Source organism: Pezoporus wallicus, unplaced genomic scaffold (genome assembly GCF_028554395.1).
Source record: "Pezoporus wallicus isolate ANWC-B61680 ecotype Strahan unplaced genomic scaffold, APGP_CSIRO_Pwel_v1 contig_8372, whole genome shotgun sequence".
Classification (NCBI taxonomy): domain Eukaryota; kingdom Metazoa; phylum Chordata; class Aves; order Psittaciformes; family Psittacidae; genus Pezoporus; species Pezoporus wallicus.
Genome location: NW_026640907.1, coordinates 185,529 through 203,034, shown reverse-complemented (window position 1 = coordinate 203,034; position 17,506 = coordinate 185,529). Strand labels below are relative to the sequence as shown.

At 59.6% G+C, this 17,506-nt stretch overlaps 1 protein-coding gene across 2 annotated transcripts in view; it reads right to left on the bottom strand.

Annotated features, from left to right (window-relative positions):
* PDE2A (phosphodiesterase 2A) overlaps positions 1–17,506 on the bottom strand; it is a 63,043-nt gene that overhangs the window by 9,955 nt on the left and 35,582 nt on the right. For both annotated transcript variants that reach the window (XM_057421178.1, XM_057421177.1), the window contains 11 exons: positions 5,600–5,689; positions 4,660–4,748; positions 3,252–3,361; positions 2,071–2,126; positions 1,929–1,988; positions 1,671–1,830; positions 1,538–1,590; positions 524–598; positions 366–407; positions 230–298; positions 8–138 (listed from right to left, as the gene is read on the bottom strand). In XM_057421178.1, coding sequence (XP_057277161.1) covers positions 8–138; positions 230–298; positions 366–407; positions 524–598; positions 1,538–1,590; positions 1,671–1,830; positions 1,929–1,988; positions 2,071–2,126; positions 3,252–3,361; positions 4,660–4,748; positions 5,600–5,689 — 935 coding nt within the window. The remainder of the gene's footprint in view (positions 1–7; positions 139–229; positions 299–365; positions 408–523; positions 599–1,537; positions 1,591–1,670; positions 1,831–1,928; positions 1,989–2,070; positions 2,127–3,251; positions 3,362–4,659; positions 4,749–5,599; positions 5,690–17,506) is intronic.

Sequence of the window (17,506 nt, the reverse complement as noted above, 5' to 3'; positions counted from 1 at the left end):
AGCTCACCTCTCACCGCTCAGCTTGTTGAAGGCGCAGGCCAATGCCACCACCTGGGAGGTGGCGCGGCTGATGACGGGGACGCAGAGCATGGAGGTGACCTCGCAGCCCAGCATGCTGCTCAGCTGCCTGTGCTCCTCCTGTGGGAGCAGGGGAGATGGGCGCCCCGTGGGACACCGAGGGGGACACTCACACAACCGTGTCCCCATCCGGGTCCGGGATGGGACCCACCTCGCTGATGTCCTTCAAGGTGATGGACTTCTTGTCCTCCACCACTTGCCCCAGGCGCCCGAAGGTGAGCTGCGTGTGGAGGGGACGGGTGAGCCCGTGGCACCCATTGCCCCCCAGCCCTCATCACCCCACTCACCGAGAAGCTGATCTCCTCCTCCAGGACACGGTCCCCCACCACCTACAAGAGATGTGGGGAGGAGAACCCATGGGATGGTGGCCGAGCCCCATGGAGATGGGTTAGGGGGTGCAAGAGGCCCCATAGGATCAGGGTGGGGGGATCACGCTGGGACCCACCTGGCAGAAGAGCTGGTGGTTGTCCTCGGACACGAGCAGGAGGCAGCAGCACAGGGACTGGGTCTCCTGCTTCAGCTGGGGGGATAGAGAGGGGGTCACCACTTCAATGGGGCCCAGGCCCCGAAGGGGAGGGTCTGACCCTTTGTCACCTCCCTGGGTACCCACAAGGGCCACACAGGACCAGGTGCCCCCCTAGAACCTCTTCTTGTGGCTGGAAAGGTTCACCCTGGTCACTGGTGATGGTGAGGACAAGGCTGTTCACCCTGGTCACAGGTGATGGTGAGGACAAGGCTGTTCACCCTGGTCACTACTGATGGTGAGGACAAGGCTGTTCACCCTGGTCACTACTGATGGTGAGGACAAGGCTGTTCACCCTGGTCACTGGTGATGGTGAGGACAAGGCTGTTCACCCTGGTCACTACTGATGGTGAGGACAAGGTTGTTCACCCTGGTCACTGGTGATGGTGAGGACAAGGTTGTTCACCCTGGTCACTGGTGATGGTGAGGACAAGGTTGTTCACCCTGGTCACTGCTGATGGTGAGGACAAGGCTGTTCACCCTGGTCACTACTGATGGTGAGGACAAGGTTGTTCACCCTGGTCACTGGTGATGGTGAGGACAAGGTTGTTCACCCTGGTCACTGCTGATGGTGAGGACAAGGCTGTTCACCCTGGTCACTACTGATGGTGAGGACAAGGCTGTTCACCCTGGTCACTGCTGATGGTGAGGACAAGGCTGTTCACCCTGGTCACAGGTGATGGTGAGGACAAGGCTGTTCACCCTGGTCACTACTGATGGTGAGGACAAGGTTGTTCACCCTGGTCACTACTGATGGTGAGGACAAGGCTGTTCACCCTGGTCACTACTGATAGCAAGGACAAGGCTCTTCACCCTGGTCACTACTGATGACTTGAAGGTTTTCTTTGCTTTGATGGACATTCTATGTGGGGAGGGGGGATAAAACAGGGTGTCCCAGTGCTGGGACACACTGGGGACCATGGGGTGACTACTCACATAGTTGACGACCTTGAGTTGGAGCGAGGCAGCATCCAGGTCATAGAGCTCACCTGCAGGAGGGGCGAGAGGGGTTCAACACCCAGCACCGCCCTGCCCTGCACCCCAGCCCTGCTGCCTGCCCCCCCCTCACCGCAGAGCTGCAGGATCTTGCAGTCCAGGGCACTGTAGCTGCTGTTGGGCACCTTCTCAGCCTTGGCCAAGGAGGTCTGGGAGGAGCTGGTGGAGAGGCTGACCTGGGGCCAGGGCTGCAGCTTCTGCAGGGCCTGCAGGCGCCGGAACGCTACCAGGGTCTGCGGAGGGACAGGGACAGCGGGGCTGAGAGCAGGGTCCCAGGGAGGGGTGGCAGGGACCGGGGTGCTGGGACCCATAACGGAGCCGGGGCACTCACGTGTCTCTGCAGCGCCCGCAGGTTCTGCTCGTCCAGGTCACTCAGCTGGCCGCAGTGCACCTGAGGAGGGGTTGTGGGGTGAGGAGCTCGGGGGCTGGGTTTTGCTCTCACCCCAGAGCCCTGCCCATGTGCCCGTGCTCACCAGGATGACGCACACCACAGCCCCGCTGTCCTTGTCCACCAGTGGCAGGATGAGCACTGGAAGGCAAGAGAGGGTGGGACTGGGGAAACCAGGGGCTGTGGCACTGAGCCCTCAGGTTCATGTTCCCTCCATGATCTCAAAGAGTCATCATCCATCCACCCATCCATCCAACCACCCATCCATCCAACCACCCATCCATCCATCCATCCATCCATCCATCCATCCACCCATCCATCCATCCATCCATCCATCCATCCATCCAGCCAGCCACCCATCCATCCACCCATCCATCCATCCATCCATCCATCCATCCATCCATCCATCCATCCATCCATCCATCCATCCATCCATCCATCATTGCACCCATCGGTCCATCCACCCATCCATCCATCCATCCATTCATCCATCCCTCCACCCATCCATCCCTCCCTCCCTCCCTCCATCCATCCATCCATCCATCCATCCATCCATCCATCCATCCATCCCTCCCTCCATCCATCCATCCATCCATCCATCCATCCATCCATCCATCCATCCATCCATCCATCCATTCATCCATCCCTCCACCCATCCATCCCTCCCTCCATCCATCCATCCACCCATCCATCCATCCATCCATCCATCTGCCTGTCATTACACCCATCGGTCCATCCATCCATGCATCCATCCATCCATCCATCCATGCATCCATCCATGCACCCATCAGCTCATCCGTCATCCATCCTCCCACCAATTCACTCATCCTCCCATGTACAGAATCCCAGAATCCCAGCCTGGTTTGGGTTGGAAGGGACTTAAAGCTCCTCCAGCTCCAACCCCAGCCAGGGGCAGGGACCCCTTCCACTGGAGCAGCTTGCTCCAAGCCCCTGTGTCCAACCTGGCCTTGAGCACTGCCAGGGATGGGGCAGCCACAGCTTCTCTGGGCCAACCTGGTCATCCATCCCTCCATCCATCCATCCCTCCATCCATCCCATCCACCCCTTCATCCATCCCTCCATCCCTCCCTCCACCCATCCCTCCATCCCTCTCTCCCTCCCACCCTCCCTCCCTCCCTCTCTCCCTCCATCCCTCCATCCCTCCTTCCCTCCATCCATCTCTCCCTCCCTCCCTCCATCCATCCCTCCCTCCGCCCCTCCATCCATCCATCCGTCCATCCCCTCTCCCCCCACCTCAGCACCCACCTTGCGTTCCAGGGGCCAGTGGTGCTGCCAGGGGTCCCAGCTGCTGGCTGGGGAGCTCGGTGGGGGGCAGCCCCCCACATTCCAGCCGCTTCTGCTTCCGCACCGCATCCCTGCGGGGACACGGACACCCTGAGGCACCCAGGTACATGTGTGTCCCTGCACACACCCAGTGCCCTCCACGTGCTCTTTCACACCCAGGGAATTCCCTGTGGGTCCAACCTCATCCAGGGGATGGGTGTAGGGACAGCAACAGGAAGGGGACAGGGATGGGACAAGGATGAGGATGAGGATGGGGATGTGAAAGGGGATAAGGATGGGGACAAGGATGGGAATGGGAATGGAAAGAGGGTGGCAGTGGGGATGAGAATGAGGAAGGAGAAAAGGGATAAGGGTGGGAGAAAGGTGGGGAGGAGCACAGAATGAGGACGGGGACCAGAGTGGGATGGGGATGAGATGAGGAGCAGGAGGTGGATGGAGATGAGCATGAAGATGAGGATGGAAATGGGGATGGGGAAGGGAAAGGGCATGAGGATGGGGATAGAGACAGGGATAGAGACAGGGATGGAATGAGCATGGGGTCAAGGAGGAGGATGGAGATGGCGAAGAGAAAGGGGACAGGAATGAGGCTGTGGGTGTGGATGGGATGAGGATGGGGACAGGTCCCTGACCTCCCGCACCCAGACTCAGGTCTGCAGCAAGGAGGGGACACGGTGCAGGGCTGGGGGGACAAGGGTCTGCCCAGCCCTGGAGCCTGCTGGTCCCCATGAGACATCAGGCATTCCACGCACACACGTGTGCACACACCCCCTCCCCACTCACGTGTGTGTGCACACAACGTGTGTGTGACAACCCCTCCACGCACACAACACCCTCCACACACACGCGCACACACGTGTGTCCATGCACACACCCCCTCCACACACACATGTGTGTGTGCACACACCCCCTCCATGCACACACACCCCATGTACACACAACCCCTCCATGCACACACATGCACACACCCCCCTCCACACACACACATGCACACACACAACCCCTCCACGCACACACCTGCGCACACACCCCCTCCATGCACACACATGTGCACACACCCCCTCCATGCACACGCGTGTGCACACACCCCCTCCACACACACGTGTGTGAACACACCCCCTCCATGCACACACATGTGCACATCCAACCCCTCCATGCACACACACGTGTGCACACACCCCCTCCACGCACACACGTGTGCACACACCCCCTCCATGCACACACGTGCACACAACCCCTCCATGCACACACGTGTGTGCACACACAACCCCTCCATGCACACGTGTGCACACACACCCCTCTATGCACACACACATGTGCACACACAACCCCTCCATGCACACGCGTGTGCACACACAGAAGCCGGGCTCACCTGAGCTTCCCCTCGGCTGGCAGCTCATGGGGGGGGTCATCGCAGATCAGTCGGGTTTCCCCCTCCAGCAGGTAGATGTAGACATGCTCCTGGGGGGGGAGAGGGGCTCTGGGGCACAGGGACCCCCAAAGGGACCCCCACCCATCCCATCGTGGCTCAACGTGTCCCTGCGCGCACACATGCAGCCGTGCGCTTGCACATGCGTGTGTATAGAGCTGCACACGTGCTTGCACACACATGTACGTGCAGCCCTGTGCGTGCTCACACGTGCATGTGCACGCTCGCAAACACCAGCGCTATGGGGTCACCCCCAGCACTGAGCACCAGGGCCACCACTGGCACCGAGGTCACCATGCACACACGGGCCACCAGCACCTCTGGGCTATCAGCAGCACCAGGGCCACCATGAGCATCAGGGACACCAGCAGCACCCCAGGGCCACCACCAGTGCTGGGGTCACCAATAGCACCAGGGCCACCAGCAGCATCCCAAAGCCATCACCAGCACCAGGGCCACCAGCACCATCCCAAGGCCATCACCAGCACCAGGGCCACCAGCACCATCCCAAGGTCATCACCAGCACCAGGGCCACCAGCACCATCCCGAGGCCATCACCAGCACCAGGGCCACCAGCACCATCCCAAAGCCATCACCAGCACCAGGGTCACCATGAGCCCAAGGGCCACCAGCACCAGGGTCACCAGCACTGGTGCCACAAAGTCATTAGGGACCCTGCATCTCCTGAGGGACTCGGAGCTCTATGGAGAGGTGGCCGGTGAGGACCAGGGTCTGGTACTCAGGAAGGTGACCCCAAGAGCCAGCTTACACCTAACACAGCAACCAGGGCTCTGTCTGCAGGGAGGCCACTGAGGTGGGCTGGGGAGGACACCCCGTGTGGAGCTCAACCTCAGTACGAGCCAGCGGAGAATCCCCCACCTACCACTGCAGGCAGCAGCGAGACCAGCGCATGGCGGAGGGAGTCCCTCAGGCCTGAGGCATCGATCACAGCCCCCAGGCTCAGCAGCGCGTCCTGGGGAGAGAGCAGAGCACGGAGACAGGGGGTTAATGGGGCCTGAGGCCACGGGGATGGGCACCAGGAACCGGCTCCTCCCATCGGTCCCCAGGAACCCCCCATGGCACAGAACCTCCTTCACCCAGAGGGTGTCCAGCTCAACCAGCTCCATTCTGGGGTGAAAAGGTCTGGTTTGAGGCAATGTCCAACACGGGAAGGAGATTCGGGGTTCCCAAAAGTGGAGGAGGACATGGACGGGGCATTGGGATGAAGACAGGGGGTGGCAGGAGGTGACCCCAGGAGCTGGCTCTGTGGGACGGTGGCCCTAAAGCCACGCTGATGGACACAGGAGGCATGTCAATGGCCATGTCACTGCGGGCTCTATTCCTGCCTCCACCCCTTGTCTGGAACACCAGGACAAGGACAATGCTGCTACAGGAATAGGTGGAAGCTCCAAGCTCTGGTCCATAGGATTTGCTCTTCCTTCAATCCCTGTTTTCCGGCGGCTCCAGGCTCCATCCGAGCCCCAGTGCCACCCTCCGGACCCCGTCCCCATCCCTGCACCCCCGGCACCCTGGCTGGGACCATCCCGGGAGCATCCTTGGCTATGAGGCCGGATCCAGGCGGGATCTTCCATCCGAAGCCTCGGACACCGGATGTTATTCCAACAGGGCCGCATCTCCAGTCACCTACTCACACTGGAGACACATGCACTGTAGAATACAGCCAGGCCTTGGTGTGGGTCCATCCCCACGTCCCTCTGTCCCTCCGTGGCGGCTCAGCATCCCTGCTCTCAGCAGCGGGAACACGGAGCAGATCCCGGCGTATCCGGGAGCATCAAATGCCAGCGGCATCCTCGGCACGGGGACGGACAGATGCAGCTGGATGCGGGTGATGCTTTAATAGGGCCGGGAATCCGGGGCCCACCCCGGAGGCGGGGGGGGGGGAAGCTGAGGGAGCTAAAAAAAGCCATTCCTGAGATGAGGAGAGCAGCGGGAGCAGGCAGGAGGGTTTGATGCATGGGGCGGGGGGCTCAGGAAGGGCATCCCGCTCATCCCACTCATCCCACTCATCCCACTCACCCTGCTTGTCCCACTGGTCCTACTCATCCCACTTATCCCACTAGTCCTGCTCATCCCACTTGTGCTGCTTGTCCCATTTCTCCTGCTCATCCCACTCATGCACCCCATTTATCCCACTCATCCCGCTCATCCTGCTCGTCTCGCTCATCCCGCTTGTCCCACGCATCCCATTCATCCCGCTCCTCCTGCTTCCATCCCAGCTCCTCCATCCTGCAGCTATCCCATGCTGCCCATCCCTGTGGATGCTGTGGACCCATGTCTGGGGCTCTGCAGCCCTTTGCTACCCAGACGTCCCCTGTTCATTGCTGAGCAGGGATTCAGCGCGCAGCCGGAGCCTCCACCAGGACACATCCCATTTATTGCCATAAACAGGGAATCCTGATGGCCTCGGGCCAGGCTGATCCCTGTATCCCCATGCCAAGGGCAAGGTTGAGGCAATCCCAGGACAAACACAGGCTGGGGGGAAAGGATGGAGCAGCCTGAAGAGAAGGACTTTGGGATTCCCATCCCTGGCAGTGCTCAAGGCCAGGTTGGACACAGGGGCTTGGAGCAAGCTGCTCTATGGAAGGGGTCCCTGCCCGTGGCAGGGGTTGGGGCTTGGGGGAGCTTTAAGGTCCCTTCATCCCAACCCATTCCATGATCCCCCCAAGTTCCTCCTCCAGATGTGGAGGGGGTCCCTGCTCTACCGGGATGCAGCACGCACCCACTACATCCTTCCTCCCCAGTGGGATGCGGGCACAGCATCCATCCCCCTGCACCCCGAAACCAGGCAGGGAGCATCCCCAAGGGCCAGAGGCACTGGAATTCCATCTGCACCCCTGCAAGGAGCTAACTAAGGATGTAATCAGCTTCCCAAATCCAGGCACTTCCATGAGCTGAGATTCTTCTCTATCCCTTTGGGGACCACACTTGGGGTCCCCCATGTTTTGCTCAACACCATGACCCCCATTCAGGCACCATCCCAGTTTGGGGGCTCAATTGGGAGATATGGGATTGGGGGGGGGCTCTCCAGATCCATCCCCAGCTCCATGGACACTTGCTGGGATCAGTGCTGGGCACACCTCCCTGGTACAGGGGGATGCTCCAGTGCCTGGCGGGGAGATGTCACCCCATCCTGTCACTGGGATGTCACTGGGACTCACTGTGCTCATCACAGCCCGGGACCTATCCCATGGGGTCAAGCTACTGCTGCTGCCTGTTCCTGCTCCGCATCCCACTTCCCTGGAGGCAAAGCAATCTCAGCGCTTCCCAGGAGGGCAGGGAGTGGTAACAGCTTCCCTGGTGCGGGGGAAGCATCTTCCCGCTGTCAGAGCAGAGCTCGCACCCTCATCCCGGGATCTGCTCCATAGGATAACACCCCCTGGAAGTGGGATGCCCGGAGATGGGCGCTCAGAGAGATTTGGGGTGAGATCCAAGGCTGGGTGCAAGCAGCAGCTCCTGGACCCATCCAGAACCAGGGGGGCAGGGGATGGATGTGGAATGGGGCTGGGAATCACTGACAGCTCCAGGAGCTGGGATGCTGCATCCCTGTCCTGTCCCATTCTCTATCCCTGTCCCATTCTCTATCCCTGTCCCATTCTCTGTCCCCATCCCAGTCTCCATCCCTGTCATCGCCCACATCCCTGTCCCAGTCTCCATCCCTGTCTCCAGCATCCACAGGACCACCCTGGCACTGCTGTCACCTCTGCTCTGTCCTAGGGGGACGGGGACACTGCTCTCACTGTGCCTGACCCCCAAGTGGTGGCCCCACACTGACCCCCGGTGTCCCATGGGACCACCATGGCACAGCACAGCCCCACATGGCGCAGACCCCTCAGCAAAGCCAAACCTCTGGAGTTTTCCCTATGGAAAATGGCACCTATTTATTTCCCACCTGGTTTTCTTTCCCTTTTCCCTTAGGAGAGCGGCAGCAGCATCCCAGACCCAGCCAGGGAATAGAGGGGACCCCCCCACACACCTTATCCCAGCCTCCTCCAGCTCCAAGGGATCCCACTGGGATGGAAAAGCATCTTTCCCAGCGGAGGGAATACACCCACAGCAAAATCATGGCTTTTTCATGGAAGAATTCATTCTGGATGTGGAATTCTGGGACAAATTCTGGGACAAATCCCCCTCCTCACCATCACCACCCCCTGGATGTTTATGGAATCAAGGAATCCCGTCCTGGCTTCCCCTCCAGAAAGGCTCCTCTCACGCCTGCCGTGGGGAAGGTGGGGATCCCACATTCACCTCCCTGGGTGCCAGGTCTTGGGATTCATGCTCCAGGGTGATGGATGGGGATGGTTTTACCCCATGGGATGACGCTTCCACCGGTCAGAGCTCCCTGGAACGGGCAGAAGATGGGTGCAATGCATTGTGGTACCCACTGGGATGCTCATCCCGCTTGGAAAAGGGGGTCCTTCTCTGGGGAGCTGGGCACCAGGCAATGGAATTAGCCTCAGCAAGAGCTCGAATCCAGGATCTGCCACCCACTGGGATCCTCTTTATCCAGGGGGAAACTGAGGCACGGAGCAGCCAGTGCCTGGGAGCATCCTCCTTCCGGAGGGATGCGGGGCCCCATCCTTGCAATGGGGCCCAGGGCTGGGTGTCCCTGAGGATGCTGGGCTGATGGGAGCAGATCTGCATCGCAGACAGATCCCACCTTGGGTGCTGGCTCCAAAGGTGGGGAGGGTGCTGGCAGCAGCAGGCTCCTGCTGCATCCATCCCTATGGGATCAGCAGCCCCTGATCCTGGAGGAGATGAATCATCTCCCAGCTGAGCTTCCAGCCCAGCTTTGCCATAAGAGCTGCCTGGAGCAGCTGAATGGAGCTCGGGGGCGTCTGTCTCCCCATGAACCCTCATTGCTCAGCTCCTGCCTTTCCCAATGGGAAACGCGAGGGAAATGATCCCAATTCATTCCCTAAGTGAATTAGTGCGCTAGCCCCCAGCATGAGCGATCGCCTGCGGGATGGAGCTGGACATCGCTCCGTCTGGACCATTTCACTCCTGAGCTGGGAAAATCCCAAATCAGATTAAGAGCATCCGAGATGCTGAGTGTGCAGATCTCTGTGTCCACAGCATCACATCCCTTCCTGGTACCCACATCCCCCAGGAGCCATCCCTACCCATGGGCACACACTGCATCCCGGCAAATGGATAGGGATGCTCAAGAGCGAAGGATGCAGCCAGTTGGGGTCTGAGGTAGGGACCCCCCCCCCGTTTCCACAGTTATTTCCTTGCCCAAAGCCTATATCTGGTGGCAGATGGGGTGGGATGGTGACCCTGCAGGGACTCACATCCTCCCTCCTTGGGTTCTTCCCATGGGATGCAGCCACAGCCTTTGGATCCCCCCGTGTGTGACAGCAAAGGGCAAACCACATCTATGTCCCTGTCATCACCTATTCCTGTATCCCCAGCCTGATCCTTGTGTCCCCAAGGCCCCTGCTTATCCCCAAACCAGGTTTGGGGCCATGGGGACAGGCAGGGACGCCAGATCCTCTCCCATGCCCAGCTCTGCCTTTCCCCATCCCTTTCTCCCACCCCATATCCTCTTTGCAGAGGAAGATGCTGGTCCAGGACCTCCTTACCCCGTATCCATGCACTCACCATTGCTTCTCCCCATCCATCCCCGCCTTTGCAACCTCTCCAGCACCACGGTGACACCACATCCCTCCCCACCCCCCAGCATCCATAGGGAATTGCCGAGGCCCCCTCAGGCCCCCCAAGCTGAGCCCCAGCAGCCGGTGCCTGCCGAGCCCCCCCCCCCCCCAGGCGCCGCCCGGGCCAAGCACTCGCTGAGCAATCTGGTGCTGTTATAAATAGCCCCGAGCTGTGATTCATCCCGGAGCCCCCAGGCCCTGCTCCCATTCCCAAGGGATGATCCCCCCCTCCCTGCTCCGGTTGCATGGTCCATGGCTGCAGCGGTTAAATATAGCCCAGGCCTGGCTCTGTGCTAGCAACAGGGAGCTGGCAACGGGGCCGGTACAGGCAGAGTGGGGAAACTGAGGCACGGGGCAGGGAGAGGCTCCTGAAAGCATCAGGTCCCACTTTGCTCTGCCATGGGATGGGTGATGCGGATGTCCCTGTCACCCCATCCCTGTGCTGGTCTGGGGTCTTTCCCCAGCCCCATAGACGTAATTCCCCTGGGAATCCTTTCCACAGGGACGGGGATATGTAGGGGGCTTCCCGGATGCTGCCCCAGTTGCATCCCTGCAACACAGTCCAGGGTAACAGAGGATAGAGGGATGGCGGGATAGAGGGATGGAAGGGTGGATGGAGGGAAGGAGGGATGGAGGGACAGAGGGGTGGATGGATGGATGGATGGATGGATGGATGGATGGATGGATGGATGGATGGATGGATGGATGGATGGATGAGGGATGGAGGCACAGAGGGACAGAGGGGTGGATGGATGGATGGATGGATGGATGGATGGATGGATGGATGGATGGATGGATGGGGATGGAGGCACAGAGGGACAGAGGGGTGGAGGATACAGAGGATGGATGGATGGATGGATGGATGGATGGATGGATGGATGGATGGATGGATGGATGGATGGATGGATGGATGAGGGATGGAGGCACAGAGGGACAGAGGGGTGGATGGATGGATGGATGGATGGATGGATGGATGGATGGATGGATGGATGAGGGATGGAGGCACAGAGGGACAGAGGGGTGGATGGATGGATGGATGGATGGATGGATGGATGGATGGATGGATGAGGGATGGAGGCACAGAGGGACAGAGGGGTGGATGGATGGATGGATGGATGGATGGATGGATGGATGGATGGATGAGGGATGGAGGCACAGAGGGACGGAGGGATGGATGGACAAAGGGATGGAGGGCTGGGTGGACAGAAGGAGCGCCAGCTCTGCTGGGAAGCCACCCCCCACCTCCCGCCTGCCCATCCCGGCTCGGGGCTCTGCTTTCCATCCCAAATGCCATCGCTTTAATCTAACCCGGCAGCAACAACCGGTAACCCCGGGTAGCTCCTCGATTGCCTCATCCTCCCGAGGGGGGGAATGAGCGGGAAGGGGAAGGAACCCTCCTGGGACCCCTCCTCTGCTCGGGCCCCGTGGCAGGGGATGGATGCGGCAGCAGCCGGGCACGGAGCCGCCTGCATCCCGCGGCCCCAACGCCCAGCCCGGGGCTGGGTGCGGGGGGGACGGGAGGAGCCGAGCCCGGGCCTTGGAGCATCCTCTGCCCTCCGCGTTGGCTTCACCAGCACCCGACCGGCGCCGAGGGCTGGGCGGCTGCATGGGATGTGCAAGGGACCCGGGACAAGGGACCCGGGACAAGGGACCCGGGACAAGGGACCCGGTACAAGGGACCCGGTACAAGGGACCCGGGACAAGGGACCCGGGACAAGGGACCCGGTACAAGGGACCCGGGACAAGGGACCCGGGACAAGGGACCCGGCACAAGGGACCCGGGACAAGGGACCCGGGACAAGAGACCCGGCACAAGGGACCCGGCACAAGGGACCCGGGACAAGGGACCCGGGACAAGGGACCCGGGACAAGGGACCCGGGACAAGGGACCCGGGACAAGGGACCCGGGACAAGGGACCCGGTACAAGGGACCCGGTACAAGGGACCCGGTACAAGGGACCCGGGACAAGGGACCCGGGACAAGGGACCCGGGACAAGAGACCCGGCACAAGGGACCCGGGACAAGGGACCCGGGACAAGAGACCCGGTACAAGGGACCCGGTACAAGGGACCCGGGACAAGGGACCCGGCACAAGGGACCCGGCACAAGGGACCCGGGACAAGGGACCCGGCACAAGGGACCCGGGACAAGGGACCCGGCACAAGGGACCCGGTACAAGGGACCCGGCACAAGGCCATTTGCCCAGGGAGGGCTGCACAGGGAGCTCTGCACAGGGAGGGCTGCATAGGGAGCTCTGCACAGGGAGGGCTGCATAGGGAGCTCTGCACAGGGAGGGCTGCATAGGGAGCTCTGCATAGGGAGCGCTGCACAGGGAGGGCTGCACAGGGAGGGCTGCACAGGGAGGGCTGCACAGGGAGCTCTGCACAGGGAGGGCTGCACAGGGAGCGCTGCACAGGGAGGGCTGCACAGGGAGGGCTGCACAGGGAGGGCTGCATAGGGAGGGCTGCACAGGGAGCGCTGCACAGGGAGGGCTGCATAGGGAGGGCTGCATAGGGAGCTCTGCATAGGGAGCGCTGCACAGGGAGCGCTGCACAGGGAGGGCTGCACAGGGAGGGCTGCACAGGGAGCGCTGCACAGGGAGGGCTGCATAGGGAGGGCTGCATAGGGAGCTCTGCATAGGGAGCGCTGCACAGGGAGCGCTGCACAGGGAGGGCTGCACAGGGAGGGCTGCACAGGGAGCGCTGCACAGGGAGGGCTGCACAGGGAGGGCTGCATAGGGAGCGCTGCCCAGGCTGCTTGCACCGGGCGTTTGCCTGGGCCTGTTTACAAAGGTGTGTTTGCACAAGCCCATTTCCACAAGGCCGCTTGCACAAACGGCTTGCGCAGGGTGTTTGCACAAGGTGTTCACAGGGGCCGTTTACAAAGGCTGTTGGCACAAGATGCTGAGCGCAGGGAGGTCTGCCTGGGGTGATCTTCACAGGGCGTCTGCACAAAGCCCTTTGCACGGGGCACTTTGCACAAGGCATTTCCACAGCCCCTTTGCACAAGGCATTTCCACACTGCATTTCCACAGCCCCTTTGCACAAGGCATTTACACACTGCATTTCCACAACCCCTTTGCACAAGTCATTTCCACACTGCATTTCCACAACCCCTTTGCACAAGGCATTTACACACTGCATTTCCACAACCCCTTTGCACAAGGCATTTACACACTGCATTTCCACAGCCCCTTTGCACAAGGCATTTACACACTGCATTTCCACAGCCCCTTTGCACAAGGCATTTACACACTGCATTTCCACAGCCCCTTTGCACAAGGCTTTTACACAAGGCTTTTGCACAACCCCTTTACACAAGGCTTTTGCACAACCCCTTCGCACAAGGCATTTACACAGCCCCTTTGCACAAGGCATTTACACAAGGCTTTTGCACAACCCCTTTACACAAGGCTTTTGCACAGCCCCTTTGTACAAGGCTTTTACACAAGGGTTTTGCCACAGCCCCTTTGTACAAGGCATTTACAGAAGGCTTTTGCACAACCCCTTTGCACAACCCCTTTGCACAAGGCTTTTGCACAAGGCTTTTGCACAGCCCCTTTGTACAAGGCTTTTACACAAGGCTTTTGCACAACCCCTTTGCACAAGGCATTTGCACAAGGCTTTTGCACAGCCCCTTTGTACAAGGCTTTTACACAAGGCTTTTGCACAGCCCCTTCACACAAGGCATTTACACAAGGCTTTTGCACAACCCCTTTGCACAAGGCATTTACGCAGCCCGTTTGCATGAGGCCACTTGCACAGGGCAGTTGGCACGGAGCATCCGCACAAGCAGCTTGCACAGACCCCTTACACAGAGCACTTTGCACCGGGTCTTTACACAGGGTCTTTACACAGGGCATTTACACGAGCAGCCCGCACAGACCCCTTACACAGAGCAGTTTGCACTGGGTCTTTACACAGGGTCTTTACACGGGGCATTTACACGAGCAGCCCGCACAGACCCCTTACCCGGGGCTGTTCGCACCAGGGTCCGTTCCCGTTGCCCTCCATCCCTGCGGGCACCACGCACCACGTTTCACCATTCCCAACCTGCCGTCCCGGGAGGCGCTGGGGGCCGCTCCCCGGGTCATCCCCCCGCATCCCGGCCTCTGGAACGCGGCCGCGGTCAAGGGCGCTTCCTGTTGATGTCCCTTTGTCGGGCGGGACAAACGCCCTGGCCCGCGGCCGCGCTCCTCGAGGATTTCCCGTCCCCAGGAACACGGCTTGGAACGGCCAAAGGAGCGGTGGGGAACGAGCCTGGAGCGGGAAGGGGCCGGGGTCGCTCCGAAGGGATCGGGAAGGAAGCTGTTAGACGAGGGGGAAATGAGTGGCAGGAGCTGATAAACGGTTGGGCAGCGTCCAAGGTGTCCTGCACCCATGGGACACCACAGGGACCCCCTCGGCTCCATGTCATCCATCACTAATCCATGTCCTTCCATAGGGAATGGGACAAGGACCCCCTCGGCTCCATGTCATCCATCACTAATCCATGTCCTTCCATAGGGAATGGGACAAGGACCCCCTCAGCGCCATGTCATCCATCACTAATCCATGTCCTTCCATAAGGAATGGGACAAGGACCCCCTCAGCCCCGTGTCATCCATCACTAATCCATGTCCTTCCATAGGGAATGGGACAAGGACCCCCTCAGCTCCATGTCATCCATCACTAATCCATGTCCTTCCATAGGGAATGGGACAAGGACCCCCTCAGCGCCATGTCATCCATCACTAATCCATGTCCTTCCATAAGGAATGGGACAAGGACCCCTCAGCCCCGTGTCATCCATCACTAATCCATGTCCTTCCACAGGGAATGGGACAAGGACCCTGTTCACCCCTATATCACCCATCACTAATCCATGTCCTTCCATAGGGAATGGGACAAGGACCCCCTCAGCTCCATGTCACCCATCACTAATCCATGTCCTTCCATAGGAAGAGGACAAAGACCCCCTCAGCTCCATGTCATCCATCACTAATCCATGTCCTTCCACAGGGAATGGGACAAGGACCCTGTTCACCCCTATATCACCCATCACTAGTCCGTGTGCTTCCATAGGGAATGGAACAAGGACCCTGCTCAGCCCTATATCAACCACCACTAATCCATGTGCTTCCATAGGGAATGGAACAAGGACCCTGCTCAGCCCTATATCAACCACCACTAATCCATGTGCTTCCATAGGGAATGGAACAAGGACCCTGCTCAGCCCTATATCAACCACCACTAATCCATGTGCTTCCATAGGGAATGGGACAAGGACCCTGCTCAGCCCTATATCAACCACCACTAATCCATGTGCTTCCATAGGGAATGGAACAAGGACCCTGCTCAGCCCTATATCAACCACCACTAATCCATGTGCTTCCATAGGGAATGGGACAAGGACCCTGCTCAGCCCTATATCAACCACCACTAATCCATGTGCTTCCACAGGGAATGGAACAAGGACCCTGCTCAGCCCTATATCAACCACCACTAATCCATGTGCTTCCATAGGGAATGGGACAAGGACCCTGCTCAGCCCTATATCAACCACCACTAATCCATGTGCTTCCATAGGGAATGGGACAAGGACCCTGCTCAGCCCTATATCAACCACCACTAATCCATGTGCTTCCATAGGGAATGGACAAGGACCCCACTCAGCCCTATCTCACCTGTCATTAGTCCATGTGTTTCCATAGGGAATGGACAAGGACCCCGCTCAGCCCTGTATCACCCATCCAGGGCACTGGCACCATGAGCATCCCCAGGATGCCGCGTTCCTGGAAGGTTTTCCCTGGCACATGGAGCCTTCCTGTCCCCTCCAGCCACCAGCACATCCCGGCTGGGATTTAAGGATATTCCTAGACGTTTCCTGCTGGATTATCCATGCCAAAGCTCCCCTGGCCTGGATCTGCTCCGAGCATCACAGCACAGCCTTCAGGAGCTCTGGGACGCAGCAGGAGAGGGGTTTGGATGGACTGAGACAGCCAAATCCATGGGGGGACTGGGAGCAGCGGGATGGGAGTAGGAGACGCAGCATTCCCGTATCCCGCCTGGCACCAGCCAGCACTAATGGGATGTGTGCAGTGACTGGGGAGCTCGTTCATCAGCCTCTGATGGGATCTGGGAAAATTGAATTCCCGGCCATCTGCAGCTGGGAAAGGAATTAAATTTGGGACAATGCTCCGGGGCGAGGCAGGGGCTGGCAGAGCCTTTCCTCAGGGAATTTGCTCCGGAGGCATCAGCACCTCTTGTATGTTCCATAGAAAAGAGGGTTTGGATGTGGGATCCAGCTCTCAGGCACCGGGAAGGGGTCTGGGAACGGAGCGGGTCTCACTGCTCCAGTGGGGAAACTGAGACTCAGGAAGCCCAAACCCACCCATTAAATGGTTCCCTATGGATAAGGGTTATAGCACTGGAGCTTAATGGATCCAAATTCCGTTTGGGAATCTGTTTTTCTAACGCCCTTGTCTATGGCTGGTCTCAAATCCATGCCCAGAGCCACAGGGATGAACCTACAGGATCTGCCTGAGCCAAAAAGCAGGGAGAAAATCCCTGCTCCTGCTGCCAGGGAGGATTCGCTTCTGGATTTGGCAGCATCCCGATGGAGCCGGGCTGGGAGCAGCGATTCCCTCTCTTGAGCCAAGAACAGGGAGTCTTGGAACCAGCCCTGCTCCCCATCTGCATCCCTCCATATCCACAGCGAGGTGGCTGCATCCAGCAAGGATCCAGCCCCATCCCACATCCATGGAGTCACCCCCAAGAGGTGCTTTGGCTCCTCATCCTGCAGGGAGGAGCGTTCCCATGGATGCTCCAGCAAGGAATCAATAGAGCCGTGGGTCCAGCCCTCCCCGGAGCACCCTGACCCCCACTCAGTGCCACCAGCTCCCTGCTAAATGCCTCGGTGCGGTTCCAAAGAGCCGCGGATGGATGAGGGACCGGAGCGAGAAATTCCTCTCTTCCAGCAAATTCCAATGGTCAGCCCCCCCCTCCAAGCTCCCGACCTGATGATAGCAGCACCCAAACCACAGTCATCCCCTGCATGGGTGCAGCAGCAGCACCCAAACCCCATCTCCGTCCCTTGGGGTGCAACAAGAGCATCCCACATCCATCCAGTCTCT